General features: G+C 43.6%; 1 protein-coding gene across 2 annotated transcripts in view; it reads left to right on the top strand.

The window, feature by feature from the left end:
* The first annotated feature begins 10,613 nt into the window (after positions 1-10,613).
* The window catches only part of GOLGA3 (golgin A3), a 74,419-nt gene continuing 57,070 nt past the window's right edge, over positions 10,614-27,962 (top strand). The window contains exons 1-2 of one of the 2 annotated variants that reach the window (XM_077293366.1): positions 10,614-10,943; positions 13,754-14,075. In XM_077293366.1, coding sequence (XP_077149481.1) covers positions 13,952-14,075 — 124 coding nt within the window. In that variant the 5' untranslated portion in view covers positions 10,614-10,943; positions 13,754-13,951. The remainder of the gene's footprint in view (positions 10,944-13,753; positions 14,076-27,962) is intronic. The other variant, XM_077293367.1, reaches the window with a different exon arrangement.

Genomic DNA, 27,962 nt, shown 5'->3' on the forward strand with positions numbered 1-27,962 from the left:
CCCTTTCTGAAAATCGCTGCCAGGGCACACTCATTCCATTGAGTGAGCACAGACCATTTCCTAAACTTCTGACAATAAACCTCTGCTTCATCCAAACCCTGGGAGAGAGCCAGCAAAACCTTTTCTGCTTGGTCTACCAGATTAGGTTCCTCATAAAGCACTCCAAGCGCCAGAAAAAACGCATCCACATTTTGCAATGCAGGATCTCCTGGCGCCAGAGAGAATGCCCAATCTTGAGGGTCACCACGCAACAAAGAAATAATAATTTTAACTTGCTGAACCGGATCACCAGAGGAACGAGGTCTCGGAGAAAGGAATAATTTGCAATTATTTTTAAAGTTAAAAAACCTAGATCTGTCTCCGGAGAACAGCTCAGGAATAGGTATCTTAGGCTCTGACATAGGACTGTGAACTACATAATCCTGAATGCCTTGTACCCTAGCAGTGAGATGATCCACACTAGAAGACAGACTCTGAAGGTCCATAGCTGCAGCTGAATTCTGAACCACCCAGAGATTAAGGGGAGGAGAGAGGCTAGACACACTGCAGAGGAAAAAAAAAATGAACTCAGGATTTCTCTTATCCCTCTTTTGCGATGCATTAACTCTTTACTGGCCTGCTGTACTGTTATGATCTGGTGGTAGGATCACCAAACTGACCTGATAGGTAAGCCTGAATAGTAGGACTAGCTCCGGGAATGTGGGAACTATACCGACCGCAATCCTGAACCTATCCACACACACTAAAGGCAGCCGTGGAGCGTTACCTAAAAACCTAGACGCCTCTTCACAGCCTAAGAAACTGGCTACCCCTAGAGCGAAACAAAGCCTCACTTGCCTCAGAGAAATAACCCCAAAGTTTAGACAGCCCCCCACAAATAATAACGGTGAGTTAAGGGGAAAATACAAACGTAGGAATGAAATACAGGTTTAAGCAAATGAGGCCCGCTAACACTAAATAGACAGAAGAAAGCAAGGGATCTGTGCGGTCGGTACAAAAACTATCAAAAACTATCCACGCAGAAAGTACAAGAACCCCCACACCGACTCACGATGTGAGGGGCGCACTCTGCACCCCAGAGCTTACCAGCAAGCGAAAAATCACATATAAGCAAGCTGGACTGAACACATCATATACTGAGAAACATATTCAAGGAAACAATGAGCAAAAAGAACTAGCAAGACTTAGCTTCTCAGAAAGAGACAGGTCACCAGGGAGATCCAGGAGAGGTCAGAACCAGTACTGAATACAACGACAGCAGGCAACAAGTAAAGGTCCAGGTGGAGTTAAATAGGAACCAGCATAGCAGGAAATGAGGCAGCTGAGCCCAGCTCCAGACCCGCAGTATCGCTAAAGGCCACCAGAGGGAGCCCAGACGGAATTTACAACACATGCCACCCTTAAAGACAAAATTAACATCCACAGGTGGGTTGGCCAGAAATACATCACCGTCATAGGCCTCCCTGCACTCCTTCCACAAGTCCTGATCATGGATAACTCCGATGAAATTGGCATCAGATAGAATGGTCTTAGACTGGGGCTCCAGGTACGGAATCCGCAGCATGGATTCGGGATAAAGCATCAGCCTTCCCATTATGAGAACCTGGACGGTACGAGATAAGAAAGTTAAACTGATTAAAAAATAAGTTCCAACGAGCCTGACGAGGAAAAAGACATCTAGCGGATCTAAGGAACTCTAAATTGCGATGGTTAGTTAGTACTATGATCTGTTGTGCAGCTCCTTGCAGATGATGCCTCCATTCTTTGAAAGCCGCAATAATAGCCAGCAATTCCTTGTCTCCCACGTCGTAATTATTCTCTGCTGAGGTTAGTCTACGGGAAATGAAAGCACAAGGATGTAGCAGACCCTTCTCTCCAGTTCTTTGGGAGAGAATAGCCCCCAAAGCATTATCAGAAGTGTCCACCTCCACAATGAAAGAAAGTGTTGGATCTGGGTGTATCAACAGCGGTGCTGATGTGAAACAGATCTTAAGCCGTTCAAAAGCTTCTTGAGCCTGTGATGACCACTTAAAGGGCTTTCCCTTCTTTGTCAAGGAAGTAATGAGAAGGACAATATCAGAAAAATTTCGAATGAAGCGTCTGTAGAAATTTGCAAAACCAATAAAACGTTGGACCTCCTTAACATTCTTGGGTACCGGCCAGTCAAGGATAGCCTGAATCTTACCAGATTCCATGTTCAGCCCCTGGGGAGAGATGATATAACCTAAGAACTGTATCTCAGAACGATGGAACTCGCATTTCTCCAGCTTAATATACAGATGGTTCTCTTTCAGACGTCTTAAAACAGTTTTGACATGTTCTTCATGTTCCTGTAGAGAGTCAAGAAAGATTAGTATATCATCCAAATAGATCACGACAAACTGGTCCAACAAATCTCTGAAAATGTCATTAGCAAGGTGTTGAAACGTTGCAGGGGCATTACAAAGCCCGAAGGGCATCACAAGATATTCAAAGTGTCCATATCGGCATCTGAATGCTGTCTTCCACTCATCCCCTGGACGAATACGCACCAAATTATAAGCCCCACGAAGATCCAGTTTAGAGAACACCTTAGCATGGCGGACTCTTTCCAGTAATTCTGGAATCAGAGGCAAAGGGTAACGGTTTCGTACGGTTACCTTATTGAGTTCCCGATAGTCAACACAGGGTCTCAGGGTCCCATCCTTCTTTTTTACAAAAAATATAGGTGCCCCTGCTGGTGAGGAAGAAGGACGTATGAAGCCTTTGGCCAGATTTTCATGAATATACTCCTTTAAGGCTTGAAGCTTAGGTGCCGCCAAAGGGTATACGTTACCAAAAGGAATAGCTGCCCCAGGAAGCAACTCAATGGGACAGTCATAATGCCTGTGTGGAGGAAGCTGATCTGCATTCTTTTTGTCACAGATGTCAGAGAACTCTTTATATACTGAAGGTAAAGAAAATACCTGCACGTGGTTCCGTAGCCGTGGACTCAAGGACAGCTTCTGTTAACGCTGAGTTGCTCCTTGTTGGAAAGATAATCTCCTTGGTCTCCCAGTTGATACTTGGGTTCTGAGAACGCAACCAAGGAATGCCTAAAATCACAGGAAAATGAGGAGAAGAAATTAGCAAGAAAGAAAGTTGCTCCTGATGATTAGGCTGCAACAAAATTTCAAGGGGTACGGTCTCCTGATCCACAGGCCCAGAGATTAAAGGTGACCCATCCACTGTTTCCATGGTAATTGGAGAGGCTCTTTGCTGAATTTCAATACCATGTTCCTTGGCAAATGCAATATCCATGAAATTGCCACCTGCCCCAGAGTCAATCATAGCTGCACTGGAAATCCACTGTCCTGAACACAGGATCTTAATAGGGGGAGAACAGTGAGAGTTCTTTTCCTTAAGCTCCTTGGCTGGTGAAGTCATAGAAAGTGAATGGAATACAGCGTTTAAAGGCAGGCTACATTCAGAGATGTCAGACTCATCATCACAGTTGTCATACTCCCCTACTGCTGCTAGCACCTTGTTAGGCCGTCTAGGACACTTAGGACAATTGATCAAGAAGTGGTCAGACTGGCCGCAGTAGAAACTTAGACTTTCACGAAGGCGATGCTCCCGGCGCTCATTGATCTCGCGCCTCTGAACGGAATCAATTTGCATGGGCACCTCCTCCACCTCCCGCGATGTTTTACCTGCAGGCTCTTTGGAAGGAAGGGAAAAGTTAGAAATACTGTTATATGCAGCAAACTTCTCTTGCCTACGCTCAGTAAGACGAATGTCTATGCGCACACAATGCTGTATAAATGTCTCTAGCTCTTTTGGTGACTCAGAGCGAGCTAGTTCATCTTTTACAATGCTAGACAGACTCCTTTTAAAAATAGGCAATTGTGCATAACTGTCCCAATTGGTATCTACCGCTAATCTCCTGAATTCAGTAGCATACTCAATAACAGAACGTTTAGCCTGGCATAAAGACAATAAAGCAGATTCAGCGGTTGCACAGCGATTAGGATCATCAAACATTAATGCCATAGCGGCCAAGAAATCATCCAAGTTATTTAACCGTGGGTCACGAGACTCAATCATCGGATTCGCCCAGGCGAGCGCTCGTGCGGTCAGCAGCATTATTACACACAATACTTTGGATCTATCATTAGGAAAACGGTCAGCATGCACATCAAAATATAGCATACATTGATTCACAAAGCCACGAAATTTGTTGCTATCACCATTAAATCTGAATGGGGGCAACTTAGGTGGGCTAGCTGGTGGCGGTTTCCCAGAGGGTAAAGTCGCTTGTGCAGCAATTTGCGTGCTTATGTCCTGAAAAGCCCGTCCATACTGGGACTCTATGCCAGCAAGTTTGTTTTCCTGGGCTGCCATGCGGGTGCTGAAGTCCTGCAAAGTCTGTCCAAACACTTGTTGATTGTGTTCAAAGCTTCCAAACTTCTTTTGCAGACCTTCCACATCTTTCTGCAGTGATCTAATTATGGAAAACACCTGCTCTAATCTGCTTTCTGCAGTCATTGTTCCAGCAGTCTCCTCTTTTCTGGCTAGAGTATCCTGTAATAACTATAGGGGATAACTCAGGAGGCTCTTTGCATGGAACAAGACAACTACAGGACACAGTTTTATAAGTGGTAAAGTCTATATTATCACATGGTGATTCAAACAGGTGCAGAGAGAAACTAAAGTCCACAACACTTGGTGTAAATATTAAACGCAGCTTAGCAGTCTATAGGGAACTTCAGAGGAAAATGCAATCACGCAGAAAGTCTATGAAGCACAATTATTCTTGAGGATAATTGACACGAATAAGTCCTTGCTTAGTCCAAAACACAGATAGATATGCTTACAAGGCAGTTCAAATAATATCTTAGCTCAACCAGGGAGGCCTGGGTAATAGTCTCAGGTTTTTGCAGAGCAGCAACAGCTTACATGTCCAGCAAATGCAGATGGAAGTAAACACGAGCAGCAGATGAAGGAGGATTACTGGAAACTGGTGTATGCAGCAGGAACTCAGAGCAGAGTAGCAGGATCACCACACAGGTTCACAGGAGCAGGTATACAGCCAGGGAGTAATCAGAGTCAGGAGCTGGATGCAAGGCAGAATACTCTAGCACAGACTGAAGGCTGGGGTGGAGTTTTATAGCAGGAAGACATAGTGCACATGAGACCAAAGACGCCATCTTGGAAAAGGGCAGTAATGCATAAAAGGTAAAAAAATATTCAGAGTCCTGACATAAGGCTTCTTTCACACTTCTGTCTTCCAAATTTGCACAGGATCCGTCAAGACATTGAAATGACAGATCCTGTGCAGATTTTGGAAAGCGGTTTTCCGCTGCGAAAACGCATACACAACACAAACCAGGTTAAAAAAAATAAAAAAATTGCAGTATTCTCACCTACAGGCGTCCCGCGCAGCGATGCTCCCGGCAGCTAGCGTTCCTAGTAATACATTGTGAAATCTCGCGAGAAGTCGCGGTCTCGCAAGACCTCGACTTCTCGCGAGATTTCGCAATGTATTACTAGGAACGCTAGCTGCCAGGAGCATCGGTGACGCTACGTTGGATGCCGGTAGGTGAGAATATTGCGATTTTTTATTTTTTTAATTATTTTTCACATTATATCTTGTTACTATTGATGCTGCATAGGCAGCATCAATAGTAAAAAGAGAAAGAGAGCGAGCGAGAGAGAATTTTCCTGACGGGAAATTCTTCCACGCATGCTCAGTTTGAAAAGGCAGGACCCGTCGCTGGATTCCTGCTTTTCACAGTCAGCGACGCATCCTGTGCCCATAGGCTTCCATTGTAGCCAGTGACTGGCAGCGCAGGATGCGTCACTGACCGATTTTCCGATGTGCAGAAAAAACGTTCCTCTGAACGTTTTCTCTGACCGACGGACCGTTTTTTTTTACACAGGATCCAGTGCACGACGGATGAAACGGATGGCCATCCGTCACAATCAGTCGCTAATACAGTCTATGGGAAAATGCAGGGTCCTGCAAATTTTTTCGCAGGATCCTGCATTCTCAAAAATCGACGGATTGTGACGGGAGCTGAAAGACGGAAGTGTGAAAGAGGCCTAATTCTGCACACAGTGTACATTCTGGAGGCCCATTTTAGTAACTGTAGCAAATGGAAACTGAGGCACAGATGGCGAAGTGCACATTCGCTTATTGAAATTTTCGTGACACTATGGGACCACTACCCAAGGGGCTCCGAACGGGGATGACTAAGCGAACCCCGGACTCCCGTAGTAAGACCCCTCGAACAGGGTCAGAATGGAAGTTCAGGAAACACAAGGTGCTACCTCCAGTTAGACCCTGGGTACGTGGAAGCTGACTCGGCCGGACTAGCGGGCAGGCAGGTACATGAAAGTAGTGGAGAATCAGGCAGAAGATATGCGGCTCTGGCAGGTAACAGGCGACAGTAGGCACGGAGAGCTGCAGGTGGTGCTGGCGTAGTCCCGGAAGGCATGGGAAACCACGGTGGAAAATCTGAGGAAACAAACCAGTATTAGCAAGGTTAGGCTACTTTCACACTTGCGTTTGTAGCAGCTGCGGAGGGCTGCGGACTTCCTCCGTGAAGCCCCGCCCTCTGCCGCTAGCTCCGCCTATTTCTGCATGCGGCCGGCATGCGGCCTGTGTACCTATATTTAACATTAGGTACGCAGGTCGTGCCGCAGTATGCGGAAAAAAAAAAAAAGGTCTCCGCATCGTCAAAACGACGCATGCGGAAGCATCCGCATACTGCGGCACGACCTGCATACCTAATGTTAAATATAGATACACAGGCCGCATGCCGGCCGCATGCAAAAATAGGCGGAGCTAGCTGCAGAGGGCGGGGCTTCACGGAGGAAGTCCGCAGCCCTCCGCAGCTGCTACAAACGCAAGTGTGAAACCGGCCTTAGAGCAGGGCATAACACACAGGCACAGGAGCCTGAGAACAAGCAACAGGAAACACTTGTTGCTCAGGCACCTCCGTAAGAGCTGAGGTGCCTGAAATAGTACGAGACACTCAGCCGTTGGCTGAAAGCAATTTCGAAAATGGTGGGCTGTCTTTTTAAGAGACCTGGAGTGCACACGCGCGCCCTTAGAGATGAGCCCAGAGACCTGCGGGGTGCGTGCAGAATCTAGGAAGCAGCAGCAGAGGCAGACAATGTGGGAGATGGGAAGGAAGCCCCCGGAGACCGGCATCACTGCCGGGTACCACGCAGAAGAGTCGACCCCAAGACCACAGGTAAGGACCAGGGAGCAGAGAGGGACGGATGCGCTACAGTAACCCTGATGATTTATGCTTTGCGGGACTAGAATAATAATAATAATAATTTTTATTTATATAGCGCCAACATATTCCGCAGCGCTTTACAAATTATAGAGGGGACTTGTACAGACAATAGACATTACAGCATAACAGAAATCACAGTTCAAAACAGATACCAGTAGGAATGAGGGCCTTGCTCGCAAGCTTACAAACTATGAGGAAAAGTTATTTGGACCAGCCATAGTGTAAGGCTCGGGTGTTCATGTAAAGCTGCATGAACCAATTAACTGCCTAAGTATGTAGCAGTACAGACACAGAGGGCTATTAACTGCATAAAGTGTATGAGAACATGATGAGAGGAACCTGATTTTTTTAAATTTTTGAATGGGCCACACAGGGATGGTTAGGTTAATGCATTGAGGCGGTAGGCCAGTCTGAACAAATGAGTTTTTAGGGCACGCTTAAAACTGTGGGGATTGGGGATTAATTGTATTAACCTAGGTAGTGCATTCCAAAGAATCGGCGCAGCACGTGTAAAGTCTTGGAGACGGGAGTGGGAGGTTCTGATTATTGAGGATGCTAACCTGAGGTCATTAGCGGAGCGGAGGGCAAGGGTAGGGTGGTAGACTGAGACCAGAGAGGAGATGTAGGGTGGTGCTGAGCCATGGAGTGCTTTGTGGATGAGGGTAGTAGTTTTGTACTGGATTCTGGAGTGGATGGGTAGCCAATGTAATGACTGGCACAAGGTAGAGGCATCGGTGTAACGGTTGGTGAGGAATATGATCCTGGCAGCAGCATTCAGGACAGATTGGAGCGGGGAGAGTTTGGTAAGAGGGAGGCCGATTAGTAGAGAGTTACAATAGTCCAGACGAGAATGAATAAGTGAGACAGTAAGAGTAAGAGAGAAAGGGTGAATATGCCAACCCAGGGCAGTGACCTCCATAAACTGTTGCCCCTGCGGTTTCTACTACATTGGGAAAACAATCCGGTCGCATTTTGTCCGTTTTCGAGAACATCCATAAACTCTGGCTAAGGAGAGAGGCCAGGTAGATCATGCACACAGGGGTAAAGAGCTCAACAGGTTTTAATGACAAATTTAATATGATTGTTTTAGTACGAAGTATTGTAAATATGTTTTTAGCATGTACACGGTGATATTGAGGGATTTGGTTGTTTTAATCTTTACTGTAATTAAAGGGAATCTGTCCCCCCACCCGAGCCACCTTGTGCAGCACTAATGCTGCATTCTGTGAAGGTGGCTCTTTTTTCTTTTTTCGGGGGTCCCTTCCAACGCTGCAATATTACTTTTTATAATTTGCCCGCCATACCTTTAGTCTGTCCGGGGGCACGTCTTTTCGCCCCGGACACAAACGCCTCCCAGCCATCACTCAGCCCCTCCGTATGCTGGGCGCCGCCTTCTCTGCCTTCATTAATGTCCCCGGCTCCTGCGCTGTAAGTTCCTTTTTCGAGCATGTGCAGTTTGCGCTGCCCTTCGACTCACATCACATGATGGGAACTTACAGCGCAGGCGCAGCAGATTTCAATACAAGACACCCTACGCAAGAAAACTGTCACCATTCCCGTGTTATTTAGGTGTATCCATATAAGTGGCCCACCCAAAAAAGTTTACCTCATCACTGAACATAATGTTCTGTGTAAACTGAGAGTTCTGTTCCAATTTTTGTTTTGCTCATTCTGCAAATTCAGTGCGCCAATCTGGCATCAGTCGAACAACCCTTCGACTTATATAAGCTACTCACAAATGGCACCCTTACAAAATTCAGCTGCTGCAGCATCTCAACGAGGAGGACCCAGATCTGCGTGCTGAATTTGTAGAATGGGCAAAACAAAAATTGGAACAGGACCCTCAGTTTATACAGAACATTATGTTCAGTGATGAGTCAAACTTTTTTGGGTGGGCCATTTATATGGCTACACCTAAATGCACACAGATATAGCACACAACACTCCGGCGATGGCTCCCAACATCCTTCACCCTCTTGCCCCCCGCTGGTCTCGTGGTGGCTGTACACAGGCCCGCTGCTCTAATACACACAACGTCGAAGACCACATAACACCCAGAGGAATAAACAACCAGGGACACTGTCCAAAGAAGAGGGACACAGTAACTGGGCAACAAAAATGATGAAAAGTTGTAAATATTAATAAAATACTTTTTAAACTTCTGCTTCTTTTTATGATATATAGTTGTTGCTGGCTCTGTATTGCTTTGTGGCCATGCAATGTTATGTCCTGGGGTGACCTGACCCTCGCAGTCATGGCAGGCCATCTTTCTTGCTGCACACCTGTTTGCAGAGGTCTCTAACCTGTGGCTCCTGCTGCTCTTGTATAGAGGTATATGATATGTAAGCAGGGGCGGGTTTGGGGTGTGGCCTCTGTATTCAGGGGTGGGAAATAAAATTGCCTTGCGCAATGGTTCCCATTGGTTGCTTCAGGGTTCATGCACGGCTAAGGCTATGTGCACACTTTGCGGTGTGCTCTGCGGGTTCTCCCGCAGCGGATTTGATAAATCTGCAGGGCAAAACCGCTGCGGTTATCCCTGCAGATTTATCGCGGTTTGTCTTCCAGTTTCCGCTGCGGGTTTTACCCCTATACTATTGATGCTGCATATGCAGCAATATGCAGCAGCATCAATAGTAATGTTAAAAATAATAAAAAAAATGGTTTATACTCACCCTCCGATCTCCGGATCTCCTCGGCGCTGCACGCGGCGGTCTGGTTCCAAAGATGCTGTGCGAGAAGGACCTTCGTGACGTCACCGCAGGTCCTGCTCGCACACCAACCCTGAGACCGGACGGCCGCGGGCAGCGCTGAGAGGTGAGTATATCATCATTTTTTATTGTAATTATTTTTTTTTTACACTAATATGGTTCCCAGGGCCTGGAGGAGAGTCTCCTCTCCTCCACCCCGGGTACCATCTGCACATGATCCGCTTACTTCCCGCATCGTGGGCACGGCCCCATGCGGGAAGTTAGCGGATCAATGCATTCCTATGGGTGCAGAATCGCAGGGATTATGCTGCGGTTTGTAAACCGCTGCGTTTCTGCGCGGTTTTTCCCGCAGCATGTGCACAGCGGATTGCTGTTTCCATAGGGTTTACATGTAAATGTAAACGCAATGGAAACTGCTGCAGACCCGCAGATGCAAAAAAGCTGCGGATCCGCGGTAAAACCCGCAAAGTGTGAACATGGCCTAATGGTGCCGTCAGTATCCTAAGCTCACTGTATGAGGGGAATGCCGCTCTCCTGCTTGTGTTGCACTGGCAGCAGGCTGCAGGAACTGTGATTTACGCCAGGCACCGAACAAGTTAACCAAAAAGCCCTCCTCTTGTTTCAGCTGGCACCGGAAGCTCTTCGTGCAGCTGGCGTTGTCTTCCTCCCGGAAACATTACACAGCTGATACTATAGGGAAAGCGACGTGGCCGCTACTGGGTGCTTGTTATTGTGTTCCCCTGTAACCTCAGCCTCGGGCTGCCCGGGTCCGCTGCTCCGCTGTCTGCTCTTTCTCACGGCTCAGTACAGCACCGTGCACGGCTAATGGTTCCGGGATCTGACGTTTCCTAGTGGAATGGAAAACATATAGACACCGGGCCGGTCACCAAGAGCCACGTCTGATGGGAGAGGCAGAGGTGCAGGAGCCGAGTGACTGTAGCCAGTGACGAGGGGCTGCTCATGGCGGGTGAGTATAATCGTCATATATTAGTGGGGCCAAGTCACTGCCATGTCCTCTGCTGTATCTGCCCTGTCACATAGTGATTACCCATGTCACGTCTGACTGTGCCACCCAGGTGTCTGCTGCATCATAACATACTCATCATATATCTAGTGTATTACTACATATCACACCTCTACTGTCATATATCTAGTGTATTACTACATATCACACCTCTACTGTCATATATCTAGTGTATTACTACATATCACACCTCTACTGTCATATATCTAGTGTATTACTACACATCACACCCCCTACTGTCATATATCTAGTGTATTACTACATATCACACCCCCTACTATCATATATCTAGTGTATTACTACACATCACACCTCTACTGTCATATATCTAGTGTATTACTACACATCACACCTCTACTGTCATATATCTAGTGTATTACTACACATCACACCCCCTACTGTCATATATCTAGTGTATTACTACATATCACACCCCCTACTATCATATATCTAGTGTATTACTACATATCACACCCTCTACTGTCATATATCTAGTGTATTACTACATATCACACCTCTACTGTCATATATCTAGTGTATTACTACATATCACACCTCTACTGTCATATATCTAGTGTATTACTACATATCACACCCTCTACTGTCATATATCTAGTGTATTACTACATATCACACCTCTACTGTCATATATCTAGTGTATTACTACACAGCACACCCCCTACTGTCATATATCTAGTGTATTACTACACATCACACCCCCTACTGTCATATATCTAGTGTATTACTACACATCACACCCCCTACTGTAATATATCTAGTGTATTACTACACATCACACCCCCTACTGTCATATATCTAGTGTATTACTACACATCACACCCCCTACTGTCATATATCTAGTGTATTACTACACATCACACCCTCTACTGTCATATATCTAGTGTATTACTACATATCACACCCTCTACTGTCATATATCTAGTGTATTACTACATATCACACCCCCTACTGTCATATATCTAGTGTATTACTACATATCACACCCCCTACTGTCATATATCTAGTGTATTACTACATATCACACCCCCTACTATCATATATCTAGTGTATTACTACACATCACACCCCCTACTGTCATATATCTAGTGTATTATTACACATCACACCCCCTACTGTCATATATCTAGTGTATTACTACATATCACACCCCCTACTGTCATATATCTAGTGTATTACTACACATCACACCCCCTACTGTCATATATCTAGTGTATTACTACACATCACACCCCCTACTGTCATATATCTAGTGTATTACTACATATCACACCTCTACTGTCATATATCTAGTGTATTACTACACATCACACCCCCTACTGTCATATATCTAGTGTGTTACTACATATCACACCCCCTACTATCATATATCTAGTGTGTTACTACATATCACACCTCTACTGTCATATATCTAGTGTATTACTACACATCACACCCCCTACTGTCATATATCTAGTGTGTTACTACATATCACACCCCCTACTATCATATATCTAGTGTATTACTACACATCACACCCCCTACTATCATATATCTAGTGTATTACTACATATCACACCTCTACTGTCATATATCTAGTGTATTACTACATATCACACCCCCTACTATCATATCTAGTGTATTACTACACATCACACCCCCTACTGTCATATATCTAGTGTATTGCTACATATCACACCCCCTACTATTATATATCTAGTGTATTACTACACATCACACCCCCTACTGTCATATATCTAGTGTATTACTACACATCACACCCTCTACTGTCATATATCTAGTGTATTACTACATATCACACCCCCTACTATTATATATCTAGTGTATTACTACATATCACACCCTCTACTGTCATATGTCTAGTGTATTACTACACATCACACCCCCTACTGTCATATATCTAGTGTATTACTACACATCACACCCTCTACTGTCATATATCTAGTGTATTACTACATATCACACCCCCTACTATTATATATCTAGTGTATTACTACATATCACACCCTCTACTGTCATATATCTAGTGTATTACTACACATCACACCCCCTACTGTCATATATCTAGTGTATTACTACACATCACACCCTCTACTGTCATTTATCTAGTGTATTACTACATATCACACCCCCTACTGTCATATATCTAGTGTATTACTACATATCACACCCTCTACTGTCATATGTCTAGTGTATTACTACATATCACACCCTCTACTGTCATATATCTAGTGTATTACTACATATCACACCCCCTACTGTCATATATCTAGTGTATTACTACATATCACACCCTCTACTGTCATATATCTAGTGTATTACTACATATCACACCCTCTACTGTCATATATCTAGTGTATTACTACATATCACACCCTCTACTGTCATATATCTAGTGTATTACTACATATCACACCCTCTACTGTCATATATCTAGTGTATTACTACATATCACACCCTCTACTGTCATATATCTAGTGTATTACTACATATCACACCCTCTACTGTCATATATCTAGTGTATTACTACATATCACACCCTCTACTCTCATATATCTATTGTATTACTACATGTCACATCCTAACCCGTTATTAACGGCATGTCATGGCTCAAGCCTTTGTTCAGACATTGTTCTAGTTACATACTATGACCTTCTCTGTTCATAGTTTTTATCTTGACATGTATAATCATTATCTGTTCTGGTGCTCATGGATACAATGCTTCTGTTTTCCAGGGAACCCATAGCCTAAAAGTGCCAGTACTTCTGTGGTGTCTGTCCACTGCCCTGTCAGTCCCTGTATGGCAGCCAGCCCTGTGTGGTCATCCAGGATCTCACATGACATTAACAAAACATAGTAAAAGACAGAAGAAACATCAAATCAAGACTTTTCCATATATAGCATAGCAAAACAACCCGTAAAGAAGTGCGTTCATGCAGCCTGTGTCCGAATCACCTGGTGTCTTATTTGGCACTGTGACTGGAAATGACATTTCTGGTAACCAAGTGGAAGTGTTAGGTGCCAGGATAGAAATTAGCAGAAGAAACGGAGAGGATGGTAAGTGATAATTTTTATGTTTTTTTTTTATTAATTTGGTTCTTGATGAATATTTTTGAGCTCTTATTATTGTTAGTTTTATGTGACATTTTATAAATATGTAATATTATAAAGTTATAGGAAAAAATGCAGGCAGCACTCCATAAAGGTGAAAAAAATGTGGTTTTATTTCAAACCTGCGGCATGTGGGTTTGAAATAAAACCATATTTTTTTCACCTTTAAGCTATGGAGTGCTGCCTGCATTTTTTCCTATGTCTGGATTGAGGCAAGTCTTGGATATCTTGTCTGGGAGGCGTGCACCCACCTGTTGGTAAAGTGCTGTTCGAATGTTCTGTGTTTATATTATAACTAGATGGTGGCCCGATTCTAACGCATCGGCTATTCTAGAATATGCATGTCCACGTAGTATATAGCACAGCCCACGTAGTATATAGCACAGCCCACGTAGTATATAGCACAGCCCACGTAGTATATAGCACAGCCCACGTAGTATATAGCACAGCCCACGTAGTATATAGCACAGCCCACGTAGTATATAGCACAGCCCACGTAGTATATAGCACAGCCCACGTAGTATATAGCACAGCCCACGTAGTATATAGCACAGCCCACGTAGTATATAGCACAGCCCACGTAGTATATAGCACAGCCCACGTAGTATATAGCACAGCCCACGTAGTATATAGCACAGCCCACGTAGTATATAGCACAGCCCACGTAGTATATAGCACAGCCCACGTAGTATATAGCACAGCCCACGTAGTATATAGCACAGCCCACGTAGTATATAGCACAGCCCACGTAGTATATAGCACAGCCCACGTAGTATATAGCACAGCCCACGTAGTATATAGCACAGCCCACGTAGTATATAGCACAGCCCACGTAGTATATAGCACAGCCCACGTAGTATATAGCACAGCCCACGTAGTATATAGCACAGCCCACGTAGTATATAGCACAGCCCACGTAGTATATAGCACAGCCCACGTAGTATATAGCACAGCCCACGTAGTATATAGCACAGCCCACGTAGTATATAGCACAGCCCACGTAGTATACAGCACAGAGCCACGTAGTGTATTGCACAGCGATGTATACAGCACAGAGCCACGTAGTATATTGCCCAGCCACGTATGTCACAGGTTAAAAAAATAAAAAATAAACATATACTCACCTTTCGAGGGCCCCTTGTAGTTCTGTCGCCTGTGTGCGGTGCAGGCGGCAACTTCCGGTCCCAGGGTGTGATGACGTCGCGGTCACATGACCGTGACGTCATGGAAGGTCCTTCTCGTCATGGAAGATCCTTGCCACCGGAACCTGCCGCTTGCATGGAGCGGTCACCGGAGCATTGCGAGGAGCGGGGAAAGCGGCGTAGGTGAGTATATAATGATTTTTATTTTTAACATTAGATCTTTTTACTATTGCATAGGCAGCATCAATAGTAAAAACTTGGTGACACAGGGTTAATAGCGGCGGTAATGGAGTGAGTTACCCGCGGCATAACACGGTCCGTTACCGCTGGCATTAACCCTGTGTGAGCGGTGACTGCGGGGAGTATGGAGCGGGCTCCGGGCACTGACTGCAGGGGAGTAGGGAGGGACTAATCAGACTGTGGCCGTCGCTGATTGGTCGCGGCAGCTATGACAGGCAGCTGGCGAGACCAATCAGCGACTTGGATTCCATGAGAGACAGAGGCCGCGACCAATGAATATCCGTGACAGACAGAAGGACAGACAGACAGAAAGACGGAAGTGACCCTTAGACAATTGTATAGTAGAAGTTATACGTTTTAATGTCCTCTTTAAATTCTGACTATATCTGGTGTAATTAGTCCATGCAAATCTATGGAAATGCACAAGCTGCATTTAGCTGGTTGATCTCGCTCACTGAGGGGAAGCTTGCAGCAGATACATGCTGCCCAATCCACACTGGGGTGTTTCAGAGAAAAACGTACTTTAGAAGCTGCAGTATAGCCTAGTCTCCTCTTCCTACCCTGGATTAACAGGTCTCTGCTTACATTCACATATAGAACTCTGCAAAGGAATACGTGGATTTCGTCCGTGCTGCCCAAATTATGAGATTACAGAAAGTTTTTTTAAAGTTTGTCAGTGGTTTATTCTACGCAAAAAACCTTGAAATGCGTAGAATAAACCACTGACAAACTTAAATAACTTTCTGGAATCTCATAATTTGGGCAAGCTGGACGAAATCCACGTATTCCTTTGCAGAGTTCTGTTTTATTCAGTCGGTGACCGACTTGTGGATCTGCGGCAGCCATTACCTACACATGCTTTGAATACCTAACACCAGGTGAGCAGTTTTCTGTCAAATCGCTTACTCTATCTGTGGGATAAGACCCTATTTAGCGCTTGTGTCTCCCTTCTTCCTCACAATACTACATGCACATATAGGCAGAGATCTGTTACACCAGGGCAGTGGGCAGTGAGAAATTGCTGGGAACCTGCCTTTCCGACTAGTGTGTGCAGCATGGCTCTGTCTCCAAGGCCTCGCAAAGTACGTTCTTCTATGAAAAGCTGCAGCGCGGCATATTAGAGTCAAACATTCCTGGCTGAGATTATATTAGTGAAGTGTGCTCTAAAAGGTCTTTTGGTCTTGTTCAGACTTCAGCGATTTTTCACATAAGTCAAAAACTGTCAAATGTCATCAGTGTTTTTCAACAGATTTTCATCAATATTTCAGTTTTTAGTGTTTTAATCAGTGATATTCAGGCATGAATTATAAATTACAAAGTTTCTCCTATTTATTAGGCTGGATGTCCATAATCCGGAGGTGGCAGCGCTTTGGATGCCGTGTATGTTCGCTGCGTCCAAAGTGCTGCCACCTATTGAACCCAGGTGAATCCGCATGTGTTCACTAAACCGTGTGTATTTACCACGTTCAATACATTCTATTGGTGAAATTTCTTGACATGCTGCAGTCTGGGAAGACGCGCCGCATGTCTGTCGCCGTGGGTAAGCAGCAGGCGTCTGTGGACATAGGATTTCTTGAAATCTCATCCACTTTGCCGTAATATCTGGACCCTGCTGGTTGGACGCTGCATAAGTACGCATTGTCCAACCTCCAGCATTTACCGATTGTGTGCACATACCCTAACAATGTTTATCTCGGACTGTACGCTAATGCCATCTGTGTGCATTTCTCAGACTCATAGACTTGTATTGCTAATCACAGATCATTAACAGACCCCTCTCTGTGATTATTTTTTAGCGAAAACTTGTGTTGTGGAAAATAACGGACATGTGACCAGTTCCATAGCTTACAATGAGTACATGTTTTATCTGTGAAAACAACTTAGAACCTTAACTTGGGGAAAAAATGGACATCTGAATAAGGCCTAAAGTAAACTAATTAATAGGTGGTGTAAACGTAGACAGCATTGTCTGAAAATTATTTAGATTTCTCACCCAGTATAAGCCATTGTGATAAAAGTGCTGCATTGTATGATTATTTAGTGTAAGTTTACTCTGTTCAGACAGTAGGTAAATCTGCTCCATCATGTGTAAAACACACTTTCCCTGCTCCATGCTTTCCTCCTGGAGCATGCTGCAGCCTGGTTGAATCATTTCTATATACCAGCAGATATGTCTAACGGCCCCCAACGATGGTTCTGCAGGCCATTCGGTTGGCAGCTATCTCAGCCAGCTCTCCCATACACGAGTGCTCGTTTGACCCAAGTGTTCCTTTGTTCTCTGTGAGTCTCTTAACACGTTGGTTGGTGGCCTATCAATGGGAGAATGGGACCAGCAGTCCAAAATCAGACATCTGATCGACATCTTCACCGGCCATCAGTCATCTGGCGCTCCCATACACATTAGATTGTCGGCCAAACCTGTCAATATCAGCGGGTCCAGCCGACATTAAGAGCCCAATAGACAATTAATCTTAGGTTTCTACAGACTTTTTTTAGAGACCTTAAAATTAAAAAACAAAAATTCAATTAGAATCAAGAAATGCTCCTATTGGAGGTGTTTGTGTCTTCCCATATGGTGTTTTGCAGCCCTTTGACTTGATAATGTCGAATTTGAAGCAAATCGCGCCTCAATGAATTGACAGGTCATGTCTTCGTTTTACAGGTTGTTTTTTTTTCAAAATCTTGTCTAGGGGAACAAAATAATGCTATGAACAGCAAAGTGGATTTCATATTGAAATGTTTAGGAAGAGTAAAAAGTATTTGAAGCATTTTTTAGAAGAGTCTTAGAGGTGTTTATCTTTAAAATTCTGCTAAAAAAACAAACTGTGACCCTAGTGTAGTGGAACCAAGGGCTTCGATTCTCCCAGCTTTGTTGTAGACATTACAGCTGGATGCTGTTAGAAGTTGCTGGGCAAGAACTTGTAAATGTCATTTGTTGCGAGCGTGGAATTTGCCATGTCTCGAGTGCAAACAAACGCCTAGATGCTAAAAAATGTCATATGGCACTAAATATAGAAATCTGCAAATATGAATTCTAAGTATCTCCTGTAAGGTAAAGTTGCTGCTCATTTTGGACTGTTTACTGGAGCAGATTTCACAAAGAATTTCTTTTCTAGCCTTGTCTCCGAGACTGACTGATTAATACGCCCGTCACAGGTTACATTAATGTTCAGGAGAAAAATGAAAAATGAATGGATTTATAGATTGAAGCCAAAAATCAGCTTTAGTAATGGTCATGCAGCAATACGGCAGTTTACCTGTAGTATCAGAGTGCATTAAGGTGCAAATAAATGTAACCCCTTCCAGCAACAGTTTTCATTTTTGCATTTCAATTTTTACATTTTCCTTCTTCCAAAAGCCATAACTTTTTTTTTTCTTTGCATATTGACATATGGTGGGGGCTTGTTTTTTTTTTTTCCAGACAAGTTATGCTTTTTGAATGACATTTGTATTATCAAACTGTCATTGGAAAACGGGAACGAAAATCTAAGTGCAGTGAAATTGTGGGAAAAAAAAAATGTAATCCCTACTGTTTTTTGGGGGGGTTTTAATTTTAATTCTTTCGTTGTGTTGTAAAACTGACCTGGCATCATGATTCTCCAGGTCATTACGATTATGGAGAAAATTGTCCAGATTTATTATTTTAGTGGTGGAAAAATGTTTTTGACACCATTTTTGGATAAATATGATGTTTTTTGGTCACTTATTTAATTTTTCTGTGGCTACCCAAATACAGCAATTTTTTTTTGTTTTGTTTATGGTGTCTTCTGAAATCCAGCCAAAGGAAATTCTCCTTTGGAAGTTTGAGGAGCACCATGATGGCAGACACAGGGTTCTTCAGCAGACCCCTTACTACTATAGCAACCCATCAGTGCCTCCGGGGGCGGGGGCAATGGGTGCGTGGAGCAGCGGCATTTATCAGGTTAACAGTTGTTAGAGGCAGTACTGACTGTGTGCCGCCTGCTCACAACTTGCACTGTACATGTACATCCGATCTTGGGGAGGGGTCACACCAATTGATGGAGTTTCCTGTTTGTTATAGGTGAACTTGCAGCAGAATGTCTCGGTTAGCTTTTAGCTCCTCCTTCCCTTTTGCCATAGAACTTTATGAGCACCAGCTGCTCCCATCTCAGTAATGGTAAAGCCTGTACTCACTGAAGTCAGATTTTATTTGTGAATTGAGAATTTTGATAATGAAAGATCAGCCAAGCAGAAACTACCAATTTATGGAAACAAAATGTTAAAACTCTTTAAAATCTAGAAGATCAAATACAAGTTACTGTTTACAAGCTTTTTGAGGCATATTATGGGCACATCTAAACCGTGGTACGTCCTCAGCGTGTGAACCCAGCAAAACAATAAAGACCAGTGATTTGTGTTAATCTTTGCGACTTTCACTATAGGTGAAATATCACCTTAAGGAAATCTAATATATTCTCTCTATACCTCCAGAATTATTTGAACGTATATCCCTAGCAATGGCACCTTGTGTTCTTTTGTCTTTGTTTTTTTTTAAACAAGGATATTCTATTACAGGTCATGTTAGACTTGAGAACAATCGACTATTGTTGCCAGAACACTCTGCAAGGTTTAGGCGTTCTTTAAAATTGTCATCCTGCTGGAAGCTTGTTGTAACCTTTTGGTGTTTGTGTGATTTTTTTTTTTTTTTTTCTTTAAACCAAAAAGAAGCTCTGCAACTTTGTAATATACTTTTGGGGCAGATGCTTCAAAGTGTTTACTCTAGAAAATGTGGCGTTGTGCCAAAAGTTAGTGACTTTTGCTGTTTTCAGTTTCAAGCAGCTCTGACAAAATAAGTGGAGCTGGGGAGGAACTGGGAAGTCTACGTCGGCCCATCAAATTAATGGAAAGTAGCGGCATTTCTTACACCAGAAATGTTACTCCAGTCAGTCATTAAGGCTGGATCAGGGTTTTTTTTTTTTGTTTTGTTTTAAGTTCCTCACCATTTTTTTACTTTGTTGCTGTGAATTAACACACTCCTGTTGATGTCCTGTAAACCGATGTAGCCAGTCCTGCTCTAGGCAGAGAACTGAATACCATTGCATCCAGTTTATATAATGCATGTAAGCAGGTCAACTTTGAATCTAGTGGACTGCGACTTTGTAGCAAACTGCACCAGAAATTTGTGTAGCTGCTCGTGTTTTGGTCTAAGAATTGGCTAGGCTAGATACAGTTGTGTCTTCTTCTCAGATGAGAATAGGAGTAACTGAGTAGTTGGTTCCTAGCAGGGGTGTAACGATCGTGATTGCAGAGGTTGCTACAGGGCCCACGCGGGTGAGTGGCCTGCCAGCGCAAGCTTCAACTGGATGTGCATCCTCAGATGCACATTCAGGTGAAGTGTATTGCGGCACAGAACTGCAATACACAGTGCCAATCAGAAACCAGCAGCTGAAGTCAACTGCCTGCTTCAGAAGAGAACTCTGTGTAGGTGAGGGAAGGTAAGTAGAAAAAAAATGTTTCCCTATGCATTTAAGAACAGGTGCAGAATGGTCAACATATATATTAGGATGGAGAACATACTTACCAGGATGGAGACCAGGATAAGGGACATAACGTATATACCAGGATGGGGGACATGTATACCAGGACTGGCCTAGGATGGGGACATGTGTACGAGGATGGTCCCAGGTTGGGGGGACGTGTACCAGAAAGGAGCCCAAGATGGGGGACATTACTACATAATAGGGGGAGGTGCCATTTTTATGTCCTTATAGGATTTAGAAATCTACAAGGGGCATCTGACAAACATGTGGGTGGCCAGTGCAAATCTTACATTGGGGCCCATCAGACTCTAGTTACGCCAGTGGTTGCTATCCTTTGAAACTAGAACATTCTCATTCTCTAGCAGCAAATTAATATCTTGTTAACAGTGAGGAAAGTAAGTATAGTGTAAAAAAAAAAAAGTTGGAGAATGTTTAATTTGCATAGTGATATCCCTGACAACCCGTTGTTAAATGCAACAGTGCCCATATAAAAGAAAAATACCATATACTCTCCTCTCGGACTGTCAGCATTGGTGTGATGTAGTGTCTGCCAGTGATCTCATAACATTGTCATGTGAGTGCTTTAGACCATCAGCATTCTGGCAAGTGAGTACATGGTGTTTTTATATTTATCTAAAGCCAGAAAATAAAAACTTTTGAATGTATGATGTTCATTTATTTAACTGCAGCTCCAGTGAGACTATTTCAATGTATAAGTAACTAATTTATACATTTTCTATTATGATGTACCTGACATTCATGTTTTCTAATTGTATGATTGCTGTAGACCTAGCTTCTCTACCTTCTTAGGATTAAAGTCCACATTGCAAATGAATGTGACATGACCCAGAGAAAAGTTTACTATATATTTTATGTGTACATATTTATTTTCCTAGGTAACCGAAGGACAAGTAATTTTCAGTGATGCTCGTTTCAGGGGCTAGGCTAGTCCCTGTGTGCTGTACACTGCGCAATATGCACAATGACAGCGTGCTCGGTGTTACTGGCAATAGAATGATGTCATAATACCCGGTGTACAGAGACCAGGGACATCACTTGCGGGGACGGCGCAGGTCTCTGCACACTGGGTATTCTGACAACGCGCTCTGTTACCAGCTCGTTATTGCTGATCTGTGCCAGCAACAGAGTGCGCTGTCATCGTGCACATCGTTCTGGGACTAGCCCAGCCCCTAAAACCTGCATCACTGATGACTCATAAAATAGTTTACATTATGGCGCTAAATAGATAGTGATTTAGAATGAAAATGACTTGGCGTTTGGACTACCCTTTTAGGCTATGTGCACACGTTGCGGCTCTTGCTGCGGATTCGATGCTGCAGATGTGCAGCTGTTTTCCATGCGTTGTACAGTACCATGTAAACGTATGGAAAACAAAATCCGCAGTGCACATGCTGCTGAAAAAAATGCGCGGAAACACAGCGGTGTTTTTTCCGTAGCATGTCAATTCTTTGTGCAGATTCTGCAGCGGTTTACACCTGCTCCTCAATAGGAATCCGCAGGTGTAAAACCGCAGGTGGAATCCGCACAAAAACCACGGTAAATCCGCTGGTAATTTGCAGTGCGGTTTACGTGCGGATTTTGCAAAAGCAGTTTGGAAAAATCCACACACCAATCCGCAACGTGTGCACATAGCCTAAATAGTTTTGCTAAACTTTACAATGACACTATTACCACCCCCCTTGGAATTTGTAATGTTTTGCTACCTCACAACCTGGAATTTCACTATTTTTTTTTTTTTTTTTTTTTTTGAGGGTTTGCATCTGTTAATGTAAAGACCATGTTTACAACTGTGAGCATTTGGTTTTCTTTTCATTGTGAAGCAAACAACAATGAGGAAAAAAATTACTGAAGATTTCAGTGTGCTTAACTATTCACCCCCACCCTAACATCAGCACTTTGTAGAGCCTCCTTTTTGTGGTAATTGCAGCTGCAAGTCACTTTGAATAAGTCTCTATGAGCTTTCCATATCCGGCCACTGGGATTTTTGCCCATTTCTCATGGCAAAACTGCTCCCACTCCTTCAAGTTAGAGGGTTTCCTTTGTTGAACAGCTATCTTCAAAGTTTTACCACAGATTCTTAACTAAATTAAGGTCTGGGTCTTGACTAGGCCACTCCAAAACATTAATTTTCCCTTAAACCGCTCGAGTGTTTCTTTAGCAGTATGCTTTGGGTAATTGTTTTGTTGGAAGGTGAACCTTTGTCCAGTCTCAAATAACTGACAGACTGAAAGAGGTTATGCTTAAGAATATCTCTGTATTTCGCACCATCCATCTTCCCCTCGACTAGGACCATATTCCCTGTCTGTGTTGCCGAAAAACATCACCACAGCATGCTGCTGCCACCACCATGAGGAGCTATGTTGGATTGGCACCAGACACAGCATTTACCTTGGTGGCTAAAAAGGTCAGTTTTAATCTCATCTGACCACCGCACCTTCCTCCATACAGTTGTGGAGTCCCCGACATGTCTTTTGGCAAGTTCAATATGAGCATTACAAATTTTTTTTTTTTTGTAAATAAAGGTTTTTTTCTGCCCACTCTTCCATACAGCTTATTGTTGTCGTATGGAAAAATACTCCAGTTTGTGCTTGGGACCTCTGCAGCTCCTTCAGGGTTACCTTTGGTCTCTGTGCTGCCTCTCTGATTAATGCCCTCCTTGCCTGGGCTGAGAGTTTTGTTGGGAGGCCGTTTCTTGGCAGGTTTGTTTTTTCCATTTGATGATCATGGATTTGAGGGTGCTCCGGGGGATAATCAGAGATTGGGATAATTCTTATAACCCAACCCTGACTTGTACTTCTGAACAACTTTGACCCTGACTTGTTCGGAGATCTCCTTGCTCTTCAAGGTGTTGTTTGGATAGTGGTCCCTCTTGCTTCACCCCTTAGCAACCTCCGATTTGCATTAAAACGGCAGCTGGTAAGGGTACTTATTCCCTTTAAAACGGCGATCGGAAATAAGGCCGTAGCCCCCCCCGAAGTCGGAAAATCTATGATGTCTCTGCTACTGGGGGTAGCGGAGACCCCAGAGAACATGATCAGGGCCAGATTTGCCGATGTATGATTACGTGATCGCCGTTATTCACTGAGTAGCTATGATCACAAAAAAGTGTTGGCTGTTTCAATGATTTCTCTTTCTTCTGACATGATATACATGTCGGAGGAGAGAGAAATGATGCCCCCCTAGACCTCCAGTACCTCCGCCACCTCAGTCTCTCCTGCTCCGTCCCCCAGCATTATCTTCGTGGAAAAAAAAATGGCAGGCGCATGCGCAGTGCGCCCGCTGAGATCTGCCGGCACCCGGCAACAAAAGGAAATTTTTCCTATTGGTCCTTTTTGATCACTGTGATAGACCCTATCATAGCGATCAAAATAACAAAAATAATGAATCAACACCCCCCCCCCCCCTCCTTTGTCACCCCCTTAGTTAGATAAAAATGTAAAAAAAAAATTTCTTCATTGTTTCCATTCTTTGCAGTTGGGGATAGGGTTGGGTTAGGGTGTGTTAGAATTGGGCTTTTTTTCAAAAGTAAAAAAAAATAAATTATGATATGACTGCTAGTGTTGAGCCCATGTGCTCGCTACTCAAGTTTACATCAGGTTCTCGGGTATACACGGAGTATCATGGATCCCCGCATGTATTTTGTTTTTGGGTGTCTAACAGCTGTGAAGCATGCGGGGCAGGGACTCAAGCATGACACTCGAGCACCCGTGATATCTGGTACATACCGAGCACCCAATGCAAACTGGAGTAGCAAGCGATAAAATCCTTGAGGGGCCTAGTTTCCAAAATGGTGTCACTTGTGGGAGGATTTCCACTGTTTAGGCACATCAGGGGCTCGACAAACGTGACATGGCGTCCGCTAATTATTCCAGCAAATTTTGCATTTAACAGGTCAAATTGTGCACCTTCCCTTCTGAGCCCTGCCGTGCGCCCAAACAGTGTTTTTTTCCCCACATATGGTGTATCCGCATGCTCAGGAGAAATTGCACAAGAAATTTCAGGGTCAATCTCTTTCCTGTTGCCCTTGTGAAAATAAAACATTGGTCTAAATTATTTTTTTTGTGAAAAAAAAAGTTAAATATTGATTTTTATTTTTTATTTTTCCACCTTCTAAAAATTCATGTGAAGGATTAATAAACGTCTTGAATGTGGTTTTGAGCACCTTCAGGGGTGCAGTTTTTGGAATGGTGTCACTTTTGGGTATCTTCTATCACACAGACCCCTCAAAGGGACTTTAAATGTGAGGTGGTCCCTAAAAAAAAAAAAAAAAAAAAAAAAAAAAATTGTTGGAAAAAAAAGAAATCACTGGTCAACTTTTAACCCTTATAGCTTCCTAAAAAAAACAACAAATGTTTCAAAAATTGTGCTGATGTAAAGTAGACATGTGGGAAATGTTGTTTATTAACTATTTTGTGTGATCTATATCTGTGATTTAAGGGCATAAGAATTTTAAACTTTGAAAATTGCTACATTTTCCAAATTTTAGTTTTTTTCACACAAATGCAAGTTATATCGAAGACTTTTTACCATCATCATGAAGTACAATGTCACGAAAAACAGTCTCACAATCAGTGCGATACTTTGAATTGTTCAAAAGTTATAACCTCATAAAGTGACAGTGGTCAGAATTGTAAAATTTGGTTTTGTCATTAAGGGGTTAATGGCGTTGCAGCCTCTGTGGCCTTTCAGGAAAGGTATGTGTATATACTGACAGGCCATGTGACACTAAGATTGCACACAGGGGGACATCGTGTCACTAAGCATGTGACTTATGAGGGGAATTGCTTGCACCAGAAATGTTTATAGCACACAGCAGAATGTGTGAATACATATGCACATGCTAATTTGTATTTCTTTATTTTATGCCATAAATTACATTTTTGCCCGTATTTTTTTTTTGTCACTTCACTAATTTAGACTATTTAGTGCTGATGCATCACACACAAATTGGATTCCAAAAATATTTAAACAACGGTTGTAATATTAAAAAGCAAAGGGGGCTGACTACTTTCCCAAACCACTGTATATTGAAATGGCTAGGGGTGAGTTGCAATACCAGACACCACCTTTACACAGGTGCGGCGCTCTTATTCAAAGACGGATGCCTTGCAAGCATAATGGGTCCATACAATTCATTCATCTATAGAGTTTATGTTGGCTCCTGGTATACACGTACGGTAGGAGAAAGATCCAGCCCGGAAAGGTTAGATGCACTAGTTACATGGCTGCCTGTCATTAGAGCAGATGGAGCCACAATGCAGGTTACCCATGTTAGAAGTAAATTCCTTCCAGTCCATGTGTTTACACCCTTGGGCAGAACAGCTGTAACAAATGTCCCTGAGGAGTACAAGCCAAGAACACGGCTATGACGCGCTCCGACTCAGGGCAGCCATAATATACGCAGCTGGAGTTTATTTCTGAGGAGCTGACTCACACTGGAATTCAGACGTTCCTTTATAGAAGTCTAAAATTATTACTCACAAGCCCGGAATATAATTATCCCATGCCTTTTAGTTACAAACTTAATTTGTCATCTTTTATTTATGCGGAATAGGTTTGCTGTCACACACAGCATAAACTAATAAGGAATAGCAGATGCAACCATTATCAGTAGTGGGAACCATATTCCCCAACAGCCAGGCAGCATCTGGGGATATAGTGCAAATTACTCTGATCTAATTTGTGCGTCGTTTGTACAGTATGCTTCAAGTACTTCTCACAATGACTGACTGTAAAGATTGTCATAAAGATGATCCATCAGGATAGCTTTCACATTCTAAATGCACTATATTTATTTTCATCCCTGATGGGACCTTTTTATCCCTGTTAGGCCTCTTTCACACTTGCGTCGGTACGGGTCCGTCGCTATGTGTCGGGCCGACGTTCCGACGCACGTTGTAAAATTGTGGCACGACGTTGGCAGCGGATGCAGTTTTACAACGCATCTGCTGCCCAGTGTAAAGTCCGGGGAGGAGGGGGCGGAGTTTCGGACGCGCATGCACGGTAGAAAATGGCGGACGCGACGTACGAAAAAACGTTCACTTGAACGTTTTTTCGCTACGACCGTCCGCCAAATATCGACGGATCCAGTGCACGACGGACGTGACGTGTGGCCATACGTCGCGATCCATCGGCAATACAAGTCTATGGGGAAAAAACAGATCCTGCGGGCACATTTGCAGGATCCGTTTTTTGCCCAAAACGACGGATTGCTAAAAACGCAAGTGTGAAAGTAGCCTTAGTGTATAGCTGCAGTGTGTATGCCCTCCTGCTGTGCCATTCATTCTGCACGGGGCTGCAGGAGAAACCCTAAGGGTATGGGCACACATTGCGGATTTAGTCCTGCAGATCCGCAGCAGTTTTCCATGTGGTGTACAGTACCATGTAAACCTATGGAAAACCAAATCCGCAGTGCACATACTGCGGAAAATTCCACGCAGAAACACAGCGGTTTATTTTCCACAGCATGTCAATTCTTTGTGCGGATTCCTCAACGTTTTACACCTATTCCATAATAGGAATCCCCAGGTGTGAAAACGCAGGTGAAATCTGCACAAAGTCTGCACGTCGTTTTAACTGTGGATTCTGCAGAATCTGCGCAGAAAAATCCGCACTGGAATCTGCAACATGTGCACATACCCTAACAGCGCTCTGCAGCTCCACAGAGAATGAGTGCAGCAGTGTTCAGGGATAAAAGTGCACTGTTCTGCTGATTCATGTGAGTCTGAGTGGTTGGATAGCCACCAATCAATAAATTATTTTATCAATAAGTTATCACCTACGCTTTTTTTTTTTTTTAAGACTTGTTTACACAAGCTCCAGTGAAAGAACCAATTGATTGGTGCTTGTTTAACCCCTTAATCCCATATGACGTACTATCCCGTCGAGGTGGGGTGGGCCTTAATTCCCACCGACGGGATAGTACGTCA

This window comes from Ranitomeya variabilis, chromosome 1 (genome assembly GCF_051348905.1).
Source record: "Ranitomeya variabilis isolate aRanVar5 chromosome 1, aRanVar5.hap1, whole genome shotgun sequence".
Taxonomy (NCBI): domain Eukaryota; kingdom Metazoa; phylum Chordata; class Amphibia; order Anura; family Dendrobatidae; genus Ranitomeya; species Ranitomeya variabilis.